The following is a 21,994-nucleotide window of genomic DNA, read 5'->3' on the forward strand; positions in this document are numbered from 1 at the left end:
AAAAGAGGAAAGAAGAGAGGGAGAAGACATGTCTAACAGCTTGGGAACAGAAGGGAACCAACCTGAATTCAGTTCAAAGAGGCAATAGCAGCCTCAATTCTAGCTTCAATGGTAGTCCAAGCCTTAAATGCCCAGCCCTAGCTCTAGGTCTCTTCTTCTCCTTTTTCTTTCTTCCCAAGGCTGGAACGAATTCTCAGCTCTCCTCTTTTAGTAATTGTGATTTATGAATAGTAAGGTTGTTATGTATATATAGCACTTAAGCACTAAGGGAAGTCTGGTCATTTGAGTAGAAATTACTTCTAAAACTGATTTTCAAATCAGTTTATAACCAGAAATCTGTTTTTATTGTTATAATCTAACCATAGAGTGACGTCAGATGACATCAGGGATAATCCGAACACGGGTAACTGCTACGGATAGGATTCCCCACTGGGGATGCGGGTCCCACAGTGGATAAATGACCAAATTACCCCCATAACTCTAATTGGTCATACCATACATAATAAAATACATGTAACTTCATACTTACAATGAGTTTAGTTAAGGGAAAGGTTCTGCATGCCCTCCAGGTAGCAGATCCGACACAGATAGCTTAGATGCGGGACCCTACTAGGGTTCTTTGACTCCAGAAGGGCAAGTTGAGAAGAAGACTCCCTGGAATCCTCCATAGGTGTGTCAGGGGATTGATCTAACACCTCGACCAATGCAGCCCATAGCATCGACACGGAACTGGAACCTGAAATCACACAAGTTCCAAAAATTTAAATTTGTTGCGGATTTTACAGAAGATGTTCTGTAACCTAGATCAGAATTTTTGGCTCTGATGCCATGTTAGCAGAACAATTAGGACTGTAATGCTTGAATGATCTAAATGACCAGTCAAGCTCATTATTCATAATCGCTGAATGAATTACGCAGTACATAAAGATAAACCCAAAAAGTCCAGAATACCCCCACGGTATTCTGGTATACATAATTCAACAGAACATGATTAAAGATATGTGTAATGATGTAGTGATTAGTGTAAGAACTTGGGGAGGGGGCGGGGGAGGGGGAGGGGTGAGGGTAGTAAATTTTGCAGCTACAATTTGACTACATCAAGGATCAGCTCTAAGCCTTTATTTGTTTGTACTAATCGTAGACAAGGTGACTTTATACATTCAAGATCAGATCCTTTGTTGTATTCTTTTTGTTGATGATGTTGTTTTGGTGGATGAATAGAAGCAAGGATAAGTGCAAAGTTTGGAATTATGGAGATCAACCTCAGAATCAAAAGGTTTTAACATAAGTTGAACAAAAATTGATTTTGTGGTGTGTTACTTTAGTAACATAGGACTGATAGGAGAATCAACCCACTCATGAAAACGATGAAATACAAGACATCATACCCCCAAGACTCTCATCCCTAAACTAAAGATAAGCCAATAAATAACACTTTATTCAACGAGGATTCCGCAAAGTATCAAAGTCACAAGTAAGAGTTCGTCGGAAGACAAATTCTTCTTCATCATCTTTTGACCAACTAGATTCAGTCTCCATGGCGGACATTAAGTAGTTGGTGATGGAAGATGCTACTCCTGGTCGGGGAGAGTTGATTGGAGCAAACTCAACTTTGGAGGAGACGGGGGCCAAAGTTGGGAGTGCTTCTGTAGGTGGTGACAAGGGGGGTTGGGCATCTCTCTTTTCCAAAGATGTTTCGGAGATTGATGGCCTGTAGTTACATTATGTCTCTCCTGTTCGTAGGGATGGGAAACCCATAACTTTGTGTCCTAAGCAAGTGGTGGAAGAAGGTGAAGCTCTCTGGCTCAAGTCTCTGGTTGGCCATTTCCTTGGTAAAAGGCCTCCTTTTGGCTTAGTTAAAAACGCTCTTCTTCGTCTTTGGAACCTGGAGGGAGATTTGGAGTTATTCCTTCTAGACAGTGGTTTTTATGTTCTCCGTTTTTCTAACGAATCTAACAAATTGAGGGCTTTAGAGGGAGGTCCATGTTTTATTAAAAAAAAACCATTTCTACTCTTTCCTTGGCCCCCTTTATTGGATCTTTCAAACCTTACCACTTCTTCTGTTCCGATTTGGATTAATTTACCAGGACTCCCCCTCCACCTATGGACTGCTGATGCTCTTAGCATTGTTGGGAGCACTTTAGGAACCCCTCTCTTTACAGATAAATGGACGCGGGCGCAAACACGCCTTTCCTTTGCCAGGTTGTGTGTGGAGGTATCTGCATCCTCGGAGCTCACCGAGTTCATCTCTATCGATGCCGGCAATGGCGTTTTGTTAAAACAAGAAGTATATTACGACTGGCAGCCGTCTAGATGTTCTCGGTGTGTTATTTTTGGTCATGATACAACCCAATGCCCGAGTTCTCCCCCTGCACCTAGGCACGAAGCTGGGATTTCTTGCCATGAAGGTTTCAGATCAACGTCCAGTCAAGCTTGGCAGCATGTAAATCAAAGGAGAATGAGGAAAGGTCGATCTTCGGGCAGTGGCTTGGCTGAAGGCTCTATCTTGGGAGAGAGTCCTTCTAGTCACAACGAGTCGCCTCCTCCTGTTATAGTTTCAGCAGCTCCTCCGGTAATGGAAATTGATTCTCAGGCTGATATTCCCGGTGATGCTCTTAGCAGAAGTCCTGCTTACAATGTTCAGAAGTCCGTTGAAGATTACGTGGGTTCTCCAGACAAAACCAATAGGTTTCAGCTTCTCCAGTCGCTTTCATCTGAGGAAGAAGGGTTGCCTTCTCGAGGTAACTCTGACCCGTCCTGTCCTCTTGATAGTACCATTGGCAACGGCTCTTTAGCCAGTCAAATTATCTTTGAAAGAGACACTAGTGGGGTGATTTTAACTCATGATATCCCAACCCGGGGTGAGATGGATGTTCGTATTGATGATAGTCTTAGCCCTCCTTCTCATTCCATTGGCCTATTAATTGGAGATGTATCTCCAGCTGTCCCCCAAGTCTCGGTTTCAGCCCCAGCTCCCCAAGAACCTTCATCTTCCATGTTTATTACTTCCCCACCCTTGGGCTGCCTTGACCATAGTATTAGTTCCCCTTTAGTTGGTGAAATTGTTATTGAGCTTAATGGTCCACCGGTGACAGAAAATCTTGGTCAGATTTCTACTAAAAGAAAGAAACAAAAAAAGGGTAAGAATGGGAAAAAGCAAGTAACCGTTGATGAGAGATCAGGTGGCAATTCTTTACTTCTTCCCTTGAGGTCCCCAGATGGAGGTATTTCTAATACTTGTTCTATAGCGAATGGAGTCGATTCAATGGATGCTTCCCTGACTCATCTAGAATCCCAATCTGAATTGGCTCAGGATGTTTCAATTGATAATCCGAATGGAGATATGACGACCACTTCACCAAATATGAATGATAGTACTTTGGATGTCATCGGTAAGGAAGTTTTTGGATCTAATGGTGCCTTTTTGGACAAGGAGTGTCTTTCCTTAACTTCTAAGATTCAAAGCGGGAGCTGGGTGATTCCTCCCATTCCTCCTTTTAATCCTAATGGGAAGAAGGTTTCCTTTATCTACAGATGATTGGTTTTGTGGGTCTGTTTTTGCCCTTTGTTCATCTTCTGTGGTTTGCCTTCATCTTGATTAAGTTGTAGGTTTGTGCGTTTTGTTGTGGAGCCTTCTCCTTGTTTTCTTCTTTGTTCTTTCCCCTTTCATTTTTGGGGGGAAAGCTTCTCTTCGCTTAATATATTTTCATTCATCCAAAAAAAAACATAGGACTGATAGTGAGGTAATGAAAATTGACGATAGGGAGTAATGTAAGACTAGAGCCACAATAGGTCTAATCCTAGGCAAGATCAAATAGAAAACCTTCAGAGACTTAGGAGAAAGAGGCATGAACCATATATCTCAGAGAGGTCGCATTTCTTTGGGTTGGTAGTAATGGAATGGTTTAATTATCTATTGAAGCTGCAATTGAAATTGAATAATCTCTTGAAGGGTGAAGTTGAATTGCCCAGTAGAAGCAACCGATGCAATGATCTTGATGTAGTAATCTTCAAGAAATCGATGTGACAATCAGTTGAAAGAAATCCCAAAGCTTGTAGCACTCTTGAACTCGATTTGACTGAAACTAGGGTTTGGAATCAAGAACCGATGGAAGAGAATGGGGGAAGGGAATGGGCATCTCACCCTAGGCCTCTCACCTATCCTATCTCAGGATTTCAACATTGCATAAGCAACTTCTCTATTCATCCAAATTCGTGTCCAATGCTGGCCTTCCTTACATACTTCTATAGAAGACTCAAAAATAGACTTAGACACTAAAAAGAAAAGGCCTAACCCTATCCTTAGCTAATAGGTATCCTAAATTGACTAGGAAAGTGAAATAATAAAGAAAACAGACTCAAAACAGGACTCTATCTAAATTAATGAAGGAAATCCCATTTTCCTACTTTCCAACCCAAAGTTTATTTCCACTAAAATAAGACCTAAGTGACTTATCTACATCAGGGAGATACTACAAAGTGAAATTCTTAGGTACCTAGGTTCAATCATATATAAAGAAGGAAAAAAAAGCCGGTGATGTTGGACAAAGAATTGGGATAAGATGGATGAAGAGGAGGGGTGCGTCCGGAGTGTTGTGTGATCAATGTCTTCCTTTAAAACTCAAAGAAAATTTTATGACAGTTATATGACCAGAAATGATGTATGGAGCTGAATGTTGGCAAGTGAAGTAACAACATATAAACAAACTTAGTGTAGCTGAAATGAGGGTGTTGAGATGGATGAGTGGTAAAACTAGAAAAGATAAAATAAGGAATGAACAAATTAGAGTAAATTTAGGTGTAGCTCCGGTACATGATAAGTTGCAAGAAAGTCGTTTGAGGTGGCATGAACATGTGCAACGGAGGTCTTTGAATGATCTAGTACGGAGGGGTGATTTGATTCAGATTTAAGTAGCTAAAAGAGCTAAGCCTAAATGCAATAGCTTAGGATTAGTAACAAGTAGGACTTTGAATAGCTGAGTTGAGAAAAAGGATCCGTGTAGCCTACTCCGTTTAGTCGGGGTAAGGCTGAGTTGAGTTGAGTAGAGTATTATTCTAAGTTCATTTATGAAGGTGATTAACAATTGCTGTCAGTCATTCATTAAACCCACTTGCTGGAATGTTTGGGAGTGTCCGTCTTAAACCATGCAAATCAGAATTTTAATCTCTTTATCCCTTGTGCTGTATTGCTGTGGGCATTCTGGAATTCAGATGGCATGTTTTCATCTAAACTGTTCTTTTAGAGCTGATAATATTACAGGAATATTCAAACGGATGTCCCCTCCTCCCCCCCTCTAATTTTGTCTTCTTGTTCTTCATGCAGCTTGTTTGGTTCAACGGAGTGGCTGGACAAAAGACATGGATGTTTTCTTGCATTGGCTCTCAGCTATACCATTTACTGGTGGCGGTTTCTTTGATGCTGCTATTTGTGAAGGGCTTTCTGAATCTCTAATGGTGTGCAATATACTTACTGAAATTTCTTAGTTTTTTGTTTAGTGAATGAATTTGAGTCTTACCTTTCAAACTTCAAGATCCTAGTCAGATTCTTTAGTACCTTGTATGTATTTAGGTGAGTTTTGTTTTTTATATATGCTATGGTACTAGGAAGTTGATGCAAAAGAATGATCTTTGTAGAAAAAAAAATTAAAAAACAAGATCAGAAGAAGAACAAGAAGTCCATACTAGCAAGTAAATCCTGAATCATGATGTAGGGTCCACCAAAAGTAGTTCTATTGTATTTTCATTTCCAGCTATCCAATGTGGGAAACTATAAGGCCAAACTCTGTACTCTTATTTCTAGGTGGTTTATGATTCTAGAGCCAATTTTGGCAATCCAATGGTCACTGGGTGTTTGTATTTTAAACAATTTAGATGTGCTATCTCAATTCAATTGTATATATGGATTGCTGAATCTGTAGGGACATTGTCGTCAGAATGTAGAGTTCAGGTTTAGGAATTGAAGAATTAATGTTGGTCTTTGTATTTGTCTTTAGGTGTCTAGAATTGATGGGGTCTATAACTCATTGATATCTATTAAGGGATGAGTTGGGTTGTGTTGAAAAAGATGGGGAGGTCTTTACGGGGACAAGTGGAATGGAATTTGCATTTATACTTTTGATTCTGTTTGAGAAATTTTTTGTTGTTTCAGTTAGCACTTAGCAAGCTACCTCCATAGGCTTCTCTCCTTAAAGTGATCAAAATACTTTTGACCAGTCAAACTGCACATTGATGAATACTTTGCTAGATCTGATCTAATATATTGGTCTCACTTTGCTAGAGCCATTTGCGTTTAAAAGAGTTTCAAGTGTTCTATTCATTCCTAAGGATATGATCTCCTTCTATTGGTCAAAATAAAATGGATTTTTTCCAAATGCCCCCCTCTAATTTGCCCATTTGTACAAATGCACCCTTGAAACTTTATTAATTCAAAATGCACCCCTACTTTCCAAACTTTGTAACACTTTAGTCCAGTCCGTTAGTCTGGGACGTTAGACGTTAGTCTCAGGAAATCTAATGACCAAAATGCCCTTATGATAAAAACCCACCAAAATTAAAGAGTAAAGTGACCAAATTGCCCTCATCTTCCGCAAATCGTTTAGGGTTCGAAACTGAAAATTGATAAGGGGAAGATTTGGGTTTGATCACTGAAAAAAAAACTCACCTAATTTTTTTCCAGAGGGGGGCGGGGTGGGAGGGTTGGTGTCCCCCCTTAAACAAGCTTAGCCAACTGATTTTGGGGTTTTCTAATTTTGTTTCTCATATCATTATCCTCATTTCTTCCACTTTTCTTTAACTATTTTTTTTGGTGGATAAATAATATATTAACAAAATGAGGAAAAGAGATGGGGGGGGGGGGGGAGAAAAAAGCCCCAATCCAAACTAAGAGAGGGAAAGGGGCCGTAAAAGAGCACTATCTAAACCCCAGGAATCAACAATATGCCTGTTCCTTAGGGAGTCACAAAAAGCCTTATGGGGTAGAAGAGTCAACTTAGAGGAAACATCCAAAGAAATGGCTTTCCAAATCTGATCAAAGGACCGAGAATTGGAGGTCCATCTCCTAAGGTTCCTCTCCATCCAGATGTGGTACAAGGCTGTGCCAAACACAAGTTTACCAACAGTGTCGCAGATAGAACATCTAGGGTAGGTCATGACCATCTAGAGCCATTCTCTAGCGAAGGGGAGGGGTCTCCTGCTGCGAGGCCAAATAGAAGAAAGGGCTTTTTTCCAGATGGTAGAAGAAAAAGGGCAAGCAAAGAAAAGGTGGTCAATGTCTTCAGAACCGTTCCAACAGAGGATGTAAGAAGGGGAGACTGGGATTCTATGGTGAAGGAGGAAGGCTTGCGTGGGGAGGCAAAGGTTTAGGGTTCTCCAGGCTAAGAAGCTGCGACGAGGGGTATGACCTTTGAACCAGACTAGCTTATGCCAAAAGATAGTAGGGGCCTAGTTCTAACAAAGTTCTAAGCAGATCTAAAGCTAAAAAGGCCGTTGGGGGAGGGGAGCCAAATAATCTTGTTCGATTGAGAGGGTTGGAGGGAAGGGGGGAAGGGGGGGGAGGAAGGCCGGATCAGGGAGAGGGTGAGGGGAAGGGGGGAGGGGGGGGGACCAGGAGCCAAGAGAGATAACGGAGGAAAGGGGAGCGGACTTGGGGATACCGGTGGAGTAGATAGATCTAGCCGCAAAGAAGTTGAAGAGGATCCCATTAGGGTGGCAGGGGTCCAGCCAGAGAGAGATGGAGGATCCATTACCAATAGAGGAGGAAGTGGCTCTAAGAGCCAAAGGGCGGAAGGAGGATCTTGCGCCAGACCCAGGAGGAATCAGAAGGAGTGGGGACGGCCCAAATGGAGTCATTCTTGAGGAGATGGGAGTAGATCCAATGAACCCAAATGGAGTCATGCTTAGACGAGATTTTCCAAATAAGCTTCAGAATTCCAACCGTATTGGAGTCACGGATATGGCGGATGCCAAGGCCTCCTTTAGATTTAGGGAGGCAGATGGATTTCTAGCTAATTGGGTAGAGGAATTTGGAAGTTTCCTTCTCTTTCCAAAGGAAAGCACAGAAAGGTTCTCCATGGTTTTGATGGTGGTTTTAGAGAGGCCAAAGATACCACACCAATAGATCAGGTCAAGTATAAATTAGAACCTTCCAGACAATCCTGAAATAGAGATTTCCTCTCTAGGATCCCCAGAGGTATGAAATTTGAGGGACAAAAAATGGTTATAGTGCAAAGGTCAAAACTTGTGTCGTGTGGGTGAACCCAACTAGTCGTCTGAGTTTAGTTATTGAGATTACAACGAAATAATATGGTGAACATACTCCATTCATCCTCTCATCACGGTTCGACTAGATGCTATTTTCCATAACAAACCGTACGTTTTAGTCAATCCTGAACAATATCATAAGTTTCCTACTAAAATTCGACATGGGTTAAGACTTAAGAATAGATTGGAAACCTGATTGTTCGCTGGATTCCCGGATTGAGAGAACAGAGACCCATCTCCCCTAGGAATTTGTACTCTTTCCTCACGAAACCCATCTCTGTGCAGTAATTGCAATCACTGATAAAAAATTGTGGGTTACACATACTATACGATAAATAAACAAATGAGAGAACTTCAGTTCAGAAATCACAAGCATAGAGGAGCTGATTTCATGGAGTCTGGATGAGAAGAAGATGCTTAGGCAGCAATGGAGTACAAACCCTAAACGATTTGGGGAAGATGAGGGCAATTTGGTCACTTTCCTCTTTAATTTTGGTGGATTTTTATCATAAGGGAATTTTGGTCATTAGATTCCCTGAAACTAACATCTAACGTTCCAGACTAACGGACTGGACTAAAGTGTTACAAAGTTTGGAAAGTAGGGATGCATTTGGAATTAGTAAAGTTTCAGGGGTGCATTTCTACAAATGGGCAATTTGAGGGAGGCATTTGGAAAAAAACCCAAATAAAATTTGGCAAGAGAAGTAAATGGTCAATTGGGGGAGAGATTCTCTGATATGCTTAAACAGTCTTTGAGTGCCAGGTCCACTGAGCAGGTCTGCCAAGTGATAGCACTTCTAATGGGGTGACTATACTCAATATGCAGAGTCATTCATAAGATCCTGGTTGTATTAATGATGTTGTAAGGATGGGCCTGTCGACATGAGCTATCTAAGGTTAAGTGCTGGACATCCAACTTATTGCACCTAAGGAATTTCTACTGTCAATGGACTTGGGTTTTTTCTGGAAACAGCCTCTCTGCGAAAGCAGGGGTAAGGCTGCGTACATTATGACCCTCCCCAGACCCCTCAGTGGTAGGACCCTCATGCACTGGGTATGCCCTTTTTAATGGACTTGGGGTTTTTAAGATCAAATGCCTTGAATAGAAGTTCTGACCAAAAAATACTAGTACTCAACTGACATGGTACAGAGAAAATGGTTGTAGATAGCGAATAAGCTGCGGTATAAAGTCTAGCGTTTTCTGTCTTGCTTAGAAGGTGATGGCTAACCAAGCTGGACTCCTACACCCTCAATGACTCTGATTTGTTGGATTCTAAACTGCCTTTGGTTCAGAAATGTGAGGCTCAGTTATTATGCATGGGGACACTGCCCCTAACTCCTATAGTTCAGTGGAAGAAACTTCGTGAAATCAAAAGGTTCAGGCATATTATGATTTTCTTGCAGTAAATTGAAGTGAAAATATCACTATTCATGTTAGAAAGTGGTTATCGGATTGACTGGATTCATAACTGTCTGATATTGAAGTTGAAAATGTTTCTATTCATATTAGAAAGTGGTTATCGGATTGACTGAATTCATAATTGTCATAGTGACACATTTCTGTTCCATTTATATTCCCTTCATCTTGTTAATTTAAATATTTGTCAATATTTTAAGCTTGAAGCTTGGAGTTTGCCTTTATGATCTTGTTTGCTTACATGAATTGTTTATTCGATGTACCAATTTCTTCCTCTTGAGGTTTTAATTGGGAAAACTGTTATATACCCTATAAGTTTTGTTAGATCTTGACGAGGAAGGACAGGTAAATGTAAAATGATTCCCATTTGCTTCTTATTTCTGAGATTCCCACTTCTCTAATTCAGTGCAAATGAAAACCCACTATACTTCTGATATTCTCTTGTGTTAATTATTCTTTTTTTTTGGTGAATAAAAATTATATTACCAAAGCCCAAGAAAGGCGAGAAAGAAGGGGGAGGGGAATATACAAAGGGGAAAAAAGGGGGGAAGGGGGAGAAAGAAAACCCCAAGCCCAACTAGGAGGGGGGAGGGGGCAGCAAAAGAGCACTATCTAAGCCCCAAGAATTTACAATATGCCTATTCTTTGGGGAGTCCAAAACCCTCTTGTGAGGTAGAAGCTGAATTTTGGAGGAGACATCTGAAGAGATGGCTTTCCAAATCAGGTCGAAAGATCTAGATTTGGAGGTCCATCTCTTGAAGTTCCTCTCCATCCAGATGTGATAGTGGGCTGCACCAAACATAAGCTTCCCTATAATGTCACAAATAGAGCTTCTGGAGAAGGTCATGACCATCCAGAGCCACTCTCTGGCAAAGGGGAGGGGGGTTCTGTGGCGAGGCCAGATGGAAGAGAGGGATTTTTTCCAGATGGTAGAGGTGAAGGGGCAATCAAAGAAAAGGTGGTCAATGTCCTCGGATCCATTCCAACAAAAGACGCAAGAGGTAGGGACTTGGATTCTCTGGTGCAGGAGAAAAGCTTGGGTCGGAAGGCAAAGGTTCAGGGCTCTCCAAGCTAGGAAGCTATGTCGAGGGATATGGCCTTTGAACCATACAAGCTGATGCCAGGTAGCAGTAGGGGTATGGGGCCTTACAAGGTTCCAGGCAGACTTAAAGCTGAAAAGGCCATTTGAAGAGGGGAGCCAAATGATCCTGTCCGCAGGAGGCGAAGGAGAGGGGATGGGGGGAAGGGTATGCCAGATCAGGTTGAGGATTGGGGGGAGGGGCGATGGAGGGGACCAAGAACCTCGAGAGATGATGGAAGAGAGGGGGGCGGACTTGAGAATACCAGAAGAGTAAATGGAGCGAGGTCTGAAGGAGTTGTAAAGGATTCCCATGGGGTGCCAGGGGTCAAGCCAAAGGGAGATGGAAGAGCCGTCAGCGATAGAAGAAGAAGTGGCTCTGAGGGCTAATGGCCGAAGGGAGAGGATTTTGCGTCAGACCCAGGAACAGTCCGAGGGGGTGTGGGCGGTCTAGATGGAATCAGTTTTGAGAAAATGGGAGTAAGCCCACTGAACCCAAATGGAGTCCTATTTGGAAGAGATCTTCCAGATGAGCTTGAGGATGCCTACGGTATTAGAGTCGCGGATACGGCGGATGCCGAGCCCGCCTTCAGATTTGGGGAGGCAGATAGATTTCCAACTGATGGGGCGAAGGAATTTGGTGGATTCTTGGCCTTTCCAGAGGAAGGCACAGAAGATGGATTCCATGGCCTTGATGGTTGCTTTGGGAAGGCCGAAGATGCCAGACCAGTAGATGTAGGAAGATTGCAGAACCGATTTGATGCATTCGAGCTTGCCCGCATAGGAGAGGAGTTTACCTTTCCAAAGCTGTAGCCGCTTGTGAATGCCCCTTCAAGCATGGGGGTACAGTGATGGCTGGAGAGCCTAGCAGAAATGAGGGGGAGACTAAGGTATTTCACAGGGAGGGCGCCAAGAGAGAAGCCCGTGAGGCGGAGGAGGGTATCTCTGTCAGTGTCAAAAACACCAGAGAGGAAGAGCTTGGATTTGAGAAGGTTGATGCGGAGACCAGAGAGGCGCTAAAAAAGGTGGAGGGATGACATGATGGCTGAGATGGAGGAGGAGGAGGCTTTGGAGAAGATCATCAGATCGTCAGCAAAGGCGAGGTGGGTGAGGTTAAGTTGTTTGCATTTAGAGATGGGGGAGATGAGGTGGAGGTCAGATTTGGCTTGGATACTCCTGGAGAGGACTTCCAAAGCCAGAGAGAAGAGGAAGGGGGAAAGGGGGCAGCCTTGGCGAATCCCAACGGAGGAATTAAAGAATCCAGCAGGGGACCCATTCACAATAACGGAGTAGTAGGGGGAGGAGATGCACGCATAGATCCAACGAATGAACGCGGGGGGGAAGCCCATATGAGATAACACATCACAGATGAAATCCCACCTAAGGGAGTCAAAGGCCTTGTGAAGGTCGATCTTCATAAGGGCAGCGGGAGAGTGAGATTTCCTGTCAAACCCACGAACAACTTCAGAGCAAAGAATGATGTTGTCCGCAATGCTCCTCCCTGCGATAAAGGCAGATTGATTGGGGCTGACCAGGGAAGGAATGACAAGCTTGATTCGATTGGCCAGGATCTTCGTGATGAATTTGTAGAGGAGGTTGCACAGAGAGATAGGTCTGAAATCAGATAAGGTGGAGGCTCCATCTTTTTAAGGGATGAGGCAAAGGAAAGTCTGATTGACTTGAGCAAGCTGGCTGGGGTTGAAAAAGAAGCTGCGAACAGCTCTGAAAAGGTCCTCTTTGATGTGATCCCAGCAGCTAAGGAAGAATCCCATACTGAAGCCATCGGGGCCAGGGGCCTTGTTGGACTTATGGGAAAGGATGGCATTTGAGATTTCCTCGTCAGAGGGGATGGCGAGGAGGGAACTAGCCAGGGAAGAAGGGACAAATTTATTTATGAGGTGAGGAGGAAGGGGGGGCCGGGGGGGAAGGGGGGGATTGAAGAGGGAGGAGAAATAGGAGGCAGCCGTAGACTTGATATCATGGATAGAGGAGAGGGGAGAGCCGTCCTGAGCAATGAGCAGGGTGATAGAATTGGAGTTGAGCCTAGCTCTAAGAGAGCGGTGGAAGAAAGCGGAGTTGGAATCCTTAAGTTCCAGCCATTTGATGCGGAGTTTTTGGCGGAGGAAGCTTTCCTCATTTGAGGACAGGGAGGAGAGTTCCAAGGAGAGATTTCTCTCTTCTTCTGCCAACAAAGGGTTGTGCGGATCCAATTGGAGGTGGGATTGCACACTGGCAAGATCAGACCTGCAGGCGGAGATTCTAGAGGAGATATTGCCAAAGGTGGAAGAATTCCAAGATTTGAGGGCAAATTTGGTAATGCGAAGCTTTTTGGCGAAAGCAATGAGGGGGAGAGAAGGTCAGCAGATGTGAGAGCTCCAGGAGTTTAGAACGGTTGGGAGGTAAAGGTTGTGAGAAGTCCACATGTCAAAGAATTTGAATGGCTTTGGTCCAAAGGAAGTATATTGTTGGATGAGAAGGTGGCAAGGACTGTGGTCAGAGAGGCTTTGGGTAAGGAAATTGGCAATGGAGTGAGGGAAGGAGGAAAGCCAGGCTTTATTGATAAGCAGCCGGTCAAGCTTGCAAGCAATTCTATTGGTTCCTGCTCTACGGTTGTGCCAAGTGAGGGGGCATCTAGACCATCGAAGATCATCAATGCCGATGTCTTCAATGCAGTCATTGAACGCATTGATAGATTGGGTATCAAGAGGGCGGCCTCTAGATTTCTCAGATTGGTACCTGACGACATTGAAATCTCCACCCACTCCCCAAGGAAGAGAACCAGTTTCAGTTTTGAGAAGAGTAAGGTCATCCTAGAGGGGAAGCCGGTCGGCAGGCCGATTGAAGGCATAGACAACAGTGAGGTAGAAGGAAAGGGAGGAGTTGGGGATAGAAATGAGGAGATGAATGAATTGGGGGGAGGATTGAGAGAGGGTGACCTGGAGTTTACAAGAGTCCCAAAGGAACTAGATACTCCCATTAGGGGAGTGAGAGTAATTGGAGAGGAAGGACCAGGACGGGGCAATGGAAGCTGCAATGCGAGAGGCGTTCTCAGGGAGGATGCGGGTTTCTAGGAGGGCACAAAAGAAAGAATGAGAGGATTTAATGAGGGCATGAATATCGTGATGCTTGTCAAGGGAATTAAGGCCCCTGACATTCCAGATGAGGCCCGAAGACATGGGGAGCTAAAGGGTGAGGGGCAACGAAGTCCTGGGGGGGACACTCCTATACCTCCTACGGGAGTAGTGCAGGGTAGGGCGAAAGTGAGCAATGAGGGTGTGGGGAGGGGAGTTAGGGGGGGAGGGGTGGATCTGGCAATTCCCAAGAGGGGGGGGAGGGTAGGTTCCGCGGACAGGGGGGGCAGCGTGGAGAGCAGACGGAGGTTGAAAAGGGTTGGCCTGGTTGGGGTTAGAGAATGGACTGGGAGGATGGGTAGGGGGGGTGGGTCGGGTAGAGGGGGAGGTGTTAGGTGGGTCAGAGTTTTGGGTGTGAATGGTATAAAGGTGGGGTGGTGGGGGTATAATTGGAAGGTTATAAGTGAAAAAGGATGGTGAAACCATAGAGGCTTGGGTACGGTTAGATGGCTGGGGGGAATGGTTGACAGGTGAAAAGGTGGGGCCAAACGAAGGAGGTGTAGGACGTTGGGTGGATGCCAGGTGTAAGGGGTGGATCCCGAGGTGAGAGGGGGTAGGTAAGAGAGGGGGGAGGGTGGTCCTTAGATGAGGGCGACAAAGAAGGTTGTCATCCATCAAGACTCGCGCAAGGTTTGAACTGTGAGCCATAGGTGGACTTCTGGTGGTGAGCCGAGTCGTCTCTGTGGCTGTGTTAGTGACAGTAGGGGCCTGTGATGGCATGGCCCTAACAATCGAAGCATCGAAACGAGGAGAGGAACCCTCAGGGGCGTCAGTAGCCAAAATGGTGTAAGTCTCACTTCGTCGAGAGCAGTGTTGCAGGGTATTAGTTGCAGAGGTTGCTGCAATCTCCAGGGGAGCAGACGAGACAGTGGGAGCACAAGGTGGTTCCAGCGACGAAGAGCCTTGCAGGTTTTGGGTACAGGAATCGAGGGCCGAGAGATTGCTGAGGTTTGCAGGGTCGCAGGGTGTCAGATTTCCAGCAGCAGCGTTGCAGGAGCTTGGGCCAGTAGTCGCGAGTGCTTCGCGTCGAGGCGGAGAGCTAGAAAGCTGGTGGTTGCGACGGCGACGTCTACGGTGGTTCCGTGCTCTAGTTCTCCCTCTGCTGGGAGTTCTGGACAGTCCCAATGCCAGAGGAGGACCAGGAAGAGTATCGGAGCCAGGGGGCGTTCAGTAGAGGAGCCTACTGTTGTGTGGCCTGCTGGTTCCATCGGAAGGATTGCTGGAGTCGACGATGGAACTGGGGGAGGAGCCAGGGCCTCTGATTGCAACTGGGGTTCCATCGGAATTGTTGCTGGGGTCGACGATGGAACAGAGGAGATGCCTGGAGGAGCAGAAGCCAGCTAGGGGGCCAGAACTTCTTCTGTAGCCAGAGAGGATTTGCCGGAGCAGTCTTTGGAGTTGTGGCCAAAGACCTTGCAATGGATGCAGTGTGGAGGAAGCCAATCGTACTTAACAGGCTGTTCGAAGTAGAAGCCATCTTCTTCTGCAATGGTTATGGAGGAGGGAGGTGGTTGAGCAGCAGAAATGTCAATGCATAGTCTTGCAAACGAGAGCCTGTCCAAGCAACGGGTGCGAGCATCAGAGTGAAGAGGGAAGCCCAAAACCGAACCAATTCTGCTAAGGCAGTCGTGACTCCAGTACTGAAGAGGAAGACCTGGTAGGGTGATCCACAAGGGAATGGAGCTGAGGTCGACCTTGTGGAGCAGAGTGTAGGGAGTCCATTGGAGGAGGAAAATGGGCTTGGTTCCAACCAGCCAGGGTGGGCCATCAAGAGCTTGAGCCTTCGCCTCCTCAGAGAAGAACTTGAAAATGAAGACACCATTATCAAGGAGATAGCAGTCTAAGGAGCCTTGAGCCTTCCACTGTTTGGTGAGGGAGGCCTTGACAATTCTGAAAGAGGGACGGGAGCCCAGGAAATGTCCTATAAGACAGGACTGCCATTTCGAAATCTCAGGGGACAGGAGGTTGTTTGGACAGAGTGCAAAGGGGGAGCCATTTTCAGAGATGGAAGGCTGGACGTAGTGGAGGGAAAGACCAGAGCTCGAGGAAGGGGGAGGGGAAGGCTGAGAGATGATAGAGGCCCAAGATTTTGGGCCAGCAGGATTGCTGGAAGGTGGAGGGAAGGAGGTGGGGGGGGGAGAAGGTGATGGAACAGGGAATGGTGGTAGCAGGGGAGCAGGTGGAGGGGGTGGTGGTGTTGGAATGGGAGGTGGTGGTGGTTGAAGTAGAAGAGCCGGAGGGAATGGTGGTGCTGGAGGGGGAGGTGGTGGTGGGAGGGGTGGGGGTGGTGGATTGGAAGGGTGTCGGAGAAGGAAGAGGCGGGGAGGAGCTCACTCCTGAAATTTTAACGGTACAATTCAATGAAATACCAATGATTTCCATCAAAGCTACCAGATTATTGTGATTTCAATTTCAAATTAGCTTTTCATTCATAATGAAATCAACTTAAACTTTCCTTGCTGCTGAGGTGTGGGGGTCTAGGATTAGGCTTGGGTGCACTGCTCAAGTAAGCTCTTCAAACGTTACATTCTACTGGCTTTAACCTGTGCTTCCCACTTTGGGAGTAAATTCGGCAATTGTCAGAACAGGTGACTTGCTTGGTAAGTCCTTATACTTTTCTATGGCTTTGTAATGCCCTTTGGGTTTTTTGATATTGTCTGAGATTTTGAATGAACCAAGAAACCATTTTTACTGAGTTTTATCAGAAAGTAGGGTTAAATGATGTTGAAGATTGATTTGATTGGGGTCCTAATTTGTATGTCCACAGTTAGAGGAAGCTGTGTACTTGTGAGTTGTGATTGTGAAAGTTCAACCTGTCATAGAATTTGTATCCCTTCTCGGTTACTTGTATTATTTTTTTCTGAAATTTTCTGGCATATGTTGCTTTTTATTGGAATTACTCTTACTTAATGTTGCTTTACATAATACTTGACGATTCCTTTGTTTCTCTGTTCAGATGTTCTCTATGGCTCCCATTGGAAGCCGAACACAGAAAAATTTGGACGGACAAAGGCATTGCATTCTTGTAGCTGTTAGTAATCCCTATCCCCTGCCCACACCAGCGTATCGGCCACCAATCCAAACTATGGATCAGAATGATAACATTGAAGTGAAAACAGAAAGTTGCCTTGCTGATGCTGAGACAGTTGTTGAGTCATTCGCTCAGGTGGTGCAATCTGCAATGGTGTTGCTTTATTTACCTATGGTAGTTGTGCTTCTAATATTGAAGCTGGGACGTGCTTCCACTGTTCCTAACCCTTTCTTGTACATGCAGTTCTCTGTCTCTTTCTCAGTCATTTCTCCAAAACAGCTTCCAAAACTTAGAACGATATATAATGCGGTATGGTGACAAACTCAATTAATTAGTGTTGTGTTTCTCAAAGGCTGTAAACCAGTATCTTGCTTTAATTAAAAGCTGCAGCTGATTTTCTCCAAACCCCATTTTATTCCTCTTAAAGTTTGTATGACCATTGAAATCAAAGTATTCTGCAAGGGGCAATGTTTAAAATCTTGTTTCGTTTTGGTATTTCAGTCTGACCGAAATATCCGAAATATCGGATATTTCAGTCGAAATATTGTATTTCTCTGCAAGGTTTAGGTAGGTCATTTCGATGAGTTTAGGCCAATTTAAGGCCTGAAACTTCGTGGAAACCCTATTTTAGGCTATATAAACACATGTAAATGTTCGAATTGCAAAAATAATCACCCAAAGTGGTGTTTTGGATTTGCACCATTGATTCGTAGTATATGGTCGAATCCTAATGTATAACTTAGTTAATTACACATACACATTGTTTAAGACTTTAAGTACTGGAGGACATAATAACTTATAAGCAATTTAAACAAGTAAATTCACTTAGAAACATAAATTCAATGACTCATAAGTCGTAATATTAAGTACAATAAGTCAATAACATTGTAGTCATCAAGTGACTCAAATGTCTACTAATAATAATTATTCCGCCATCTAGGATCGACTCCACTGATAGTTCGATGGAGTCGACGTGCATTATTCTCTGACTGTAGAACATATGAATGCCATGTCATAGTCTGGGAGATGAAACGAGTGTAATCATCCACAGTTACCATGTAAATAGCATCATCAACATGCTAAAGGTAACCTATCCTAGGATATGGGTCACCAAAGTGTGAAGAACCACGACTACCCACTGATCCACCGTGATATGGCGGCTCTGGGAGCATGTACGGGTACGGCTGGTGGATTAGGTAGGAGAAGATGTCATCCGCAAAAGGCGATCCACTACGTCCCTAGATGTGGCGAAGATTCGAAGGCCGGTTCAAAAATCACCATAGAGACGTGAAGGAGGAAGAAATAGGACAAAAAAAAAAATGAAATATAGCAGCCTTGAGAGCTCTCGATCGAAATTTTGACTGAGAGTCATGAGACTTGGTCTTCTTATAAGGTGGGTTTGTAACATCTCGCCGAAATATCGGCAAGATGTTACAAAGTCTTGAAATCTCGCGAAATGGCCGAAATTTCGGTCAAGATATTGCATTTTTTCATTTCGAACATGCATTTCGTTTCGCTCAGGTCGAGATACTCGAAATATTCGAAATCTCGACCGAGATTTCACGAATTTTGGTACTGTTGAGTTAGAGAAAATAGGACTTGTGTCAATATGACACTGGTCCTCTTTATTTATAATATCAGGAATAGGGTTACAATGAATAGAAAATATATAGAAACTACCCAAAATACCCTTATTCCCAATTTATAACACTCCCCCTCAAGTGGGTGCATAAATATCATGCATGCCCAACTTGCACGCAATAGGACAAAAAACCTTACTAGCCAAATCCTTTGTAAACACATCAGCCAACTGATCTACCGGTTTGACAAAGGGAGTACAAATCAGTCCTTGTTCTAATTTTTCCTTAATAAAGTGTGTGTCGATCTCCACATGCTTCGTTCGGTCATACTGGACGGGGTTGTGGGCTATGCTAATGGCCGACTTGTTGTCACAGTAAAACATTGTTGGAGCCCTAGTTCGAAACCTGCTCTGATACCATGTTGGAACCGCTTCCTCAAAAAGGCCGACCTTATAGGAAAGGGTGGAAACAATATGTATATCATACAGGAGCTTTAACATGGTGGACTATCCAAAGGGGGACACGGGTGGATAAATAATTTCAAGATCTGCCCGCTTCCAGAGGGACTTGATTCCATGACCCCTGCCTGCTCTGATACCATGTTAATAGGAATAAAGCTAGAGCTGATTGCTTGGATGATCAAAGATTGATCCCAAGTTGTATATTTATAATAGTGAATAAAACATTACATGGACAGAGCCGATTGTAATAATGAGTCAGCTGTACATAGTAAAGAGAACAATAAAAGGGAAAAAAGTCCAGAATACCCCCACGGTATTCTGGCCCTTACAATCTATTAGTAGACAGAAATTAGGAAAATACTTGGTTGGATCGATGAGACCAGCCAAGCCCTTGATTTATAAAATAAAGTAATACAGCCAAAAGACAAAAATAACCCTAGTCATAGCTGAAATATGACTAGGAATACATAAAACAGAAAAAGAACTAAAAGGACTAAAAATAAAATAGGAAAAAGACCAGAATACCCCCACGGTGGATATTCTGGTATATCTTAACACTCCCCCTCAAGTTGGGGCAAAAATATCACTCATGCCCAACTTGACTAGGCTAGGATGAAAGACCCTTCCAGGCAGTCCCTTGGTGAACATATCAGCAAGCTGATCAGCAGACTTCACATAAGGAACACAAATAAGGCCTTCTTCCAATTTTTCCTTGATGAAATGCCGATCCACCTCAACATGCTTTGTGCGATCATGCTGGACCGGATTATGTGCAATACTAATAGCAGCCTTGTTGTCGCAGTATAGCATCATAGGAAGGCGAATAGGCAGTCCAATATCTTGTAGCAAACCTTTTAACCAGAGTAGCTCACAAATACCTTGTGCCATAGCACGAAATTCTGCCTCAGCACTAGGACGAGCCACCACATTCTGCTTCTTGCTACGCCAGGTGACAAGATTACCACCCACAAAAGAACCGCACCCAGATATAGACTTACGGTTTGGGGAACCTGCCCAATCAGCATCAGTATATGCTTCAATGCGTAGGTTACCATGGGGAGATAAGAGAATTCCTTTCCCAGGAGCTGACTTCAAGTAGTGAAGAATGCGAAGAACTGCCGCCATATGTGAAGTTTATGGATCATGCATAAACTGACTGACAAGACTAACAACAACAGCAATATCGGGACGAGTATGAGAAAGATAAATCAACTTTCCCACTAGTCGTTGATGTTGCCCTTTATCAATCGGATCACCCTCCTTTTCCTTGAGACGAACATTAACATCCATAGGAATATCAGAAGGACTGCACCCTAACAAAGTAGTCTCAGTCAGTAGGTCTAGGACATACTTTCGTTGGGCAAGAAAGATGCCTTTTGAAGATCTGGCAACTTCAATCCCAAGAAAATACCTTAGTTTTCCTAGATCCTTAATCTCGAATTCTTGGCCAAGAAATTTCTTCAACCTGTTGATCTCATCACAATCATTGCCAGTGACCATAATATCATCAACATAGACTATCAACATAGTGAGTTTGTTGCCCACTCACTTAATAAAGAGAGTGTGATCTGCACTACTCTGCTTGTAGCCTATAGAAACCATTGCTTTGTGAAACCGGCCAAACCACGCACGAGGAGACTGTTTCAACCCATAAAGAGCGCGCTTCAATCGACAAACCTTTCCTCGGTTGCTGTCACAAGACAACCCTGGTGGAATGTCCATGTATACTTCTTCATCGAGTTCCCCATTGAGGAAAGCATTCTTCACATCAAGCTGTTGTAAGTCCCATCCAAAATTAACTACACAAGATAAGAGTACTCTGACAGTATTTAGCTTAGCGACAGGGGCAAAGGTCTCCTGGTAGTCAATCCCATATGTCTGAGTAAATCCTTTGGCCACAAGACGTGCCATATACCTATCCACAGTTCCATCCACCTTCTGTTTCACCATAAACACCCACTTGCATCCAACAGGCCGCTTCCCTGGTGGAAGAGTCATAAGCTCCCATATGTTATTTTTTTTCAAGGCGTCCATTTCTTCCATCATTGCTGCCTTCCACTTTCCATCTGTAAGAGCTTCCTTCCAATTTTGAGGAATACGAACAGAAGCGAGAGAGGAGACAAATGCACGAAAGGATGGAGAAAGAGAATCATAAGAAACAACATGAGATAAAGGGTGTTGAGTGCAAGTTCTCACACCTTTGCGAACAGCAATGGGGAGATCCAAAGAAGAAGGATTACCAGGTGGAGAAGTAGCATCTGGATCCGGGGTTGGCAATTGGATGGGAACTGGTGTCATAGTAGATTGAAGCTCCCTATGTTTGGTCCTGTTCCGTGAAAAAACCTTCAAATGTGTCGCATCAATCCTTCGCTGAAATTCACCAATGGTTCTTTGGATCAGGGTGACCTCCCCTTGAGGAGACAGTAGAAACCTCCCCTTTTGGGAACATCTCCCTTGAAGGAGAATGGGAAACCTCCCCTGTGTAGGAATCTCTCCCCGATGTAGAGGGAAGGGTAGGGGTAGGCATACTCGGGACAAGAGGGGTAGACTCATCATAAACATCTTGAAGAGGGGGGTCGACGGTCAACACATCTTCACTAGGACTCTCCCCCTGAAGAGGTGGGGACGAATAATAGGAGAGAGCTTCGTGAAAGATAACATCCATATTGACCATGGTACGGCGGGCAGGAGGATAATAACATTTGTACCCTTTCTGGGTGGCAGAGTAACCTAAAAAAATGCAGCTTAGGCTGCGGGGCTCAAGTTTGCCAGGAGATCTAGTATCCCTAACATAACAGACACACCCAAAAACCTTAGGGGGAACAATATAAAAGCTAGAGCCAGATAAAAGCTCAAAAGGGGACTTAGAAGCAAGAACCCGAGTCGGCAGCCTATTAATCAAATAGGCTACAGTAAGGACAGTATCCCCCTAATAAAAAGAGGGAACATGACGGGCAAACATTAGGGCCCGGGCCACCTCCAAGAGATGGCGATTTTTCCTCTCAGCCACCGCATTTTGGGCTGGAGTATCAACACA

The 21,994-nt window shown here is 44.3% G+C and overlaps 1 protein-coding gene across 1 annotated transcript in view; it reads left to right on the plus strand.

Annotated features, from left to right (window-relative positions):
• Positions 1-21,994, plus strand: part of LOC122665056 (mediator of RNA polymerase II transcription subunit 25-like) — a 162,393-nt gene that overhangs the window by 36,775 nt on the left and 103,624 nt on the right. The window contains exons 4-6 of the mRNA XM_043861111.1: positions 5,324-5,454; positions 16,842-17,051; positions 17,160-17,225. Coding sequence (XP_043717046.1) covers positions 5,324-5,454; positions 16,842-17,051; positions 17,160-17,225 — 407 coding nt within the window. The remainder of the gene's footprint in view (positions 1-5,323; positions 5,455-16,841; positions 17,052-17,159; positions 17,226-21,994) is intronic.

This window comes from Telopea speciosissima, chromosome 6 (assembly GCF_018873765.1).
Source record: "Telopea speciosissima isolate NSW1024214 ecotype Mountain lineage chromosome 6, Tspe_v1, whole genome shotgun sequence".
Taxonomy (NCBI): Eukaryota; Viridiplantae; Streptophyta; class Magnoliopsida; order Proteales; family Proteaceae; genus Telopea; species Telopea speciosissima.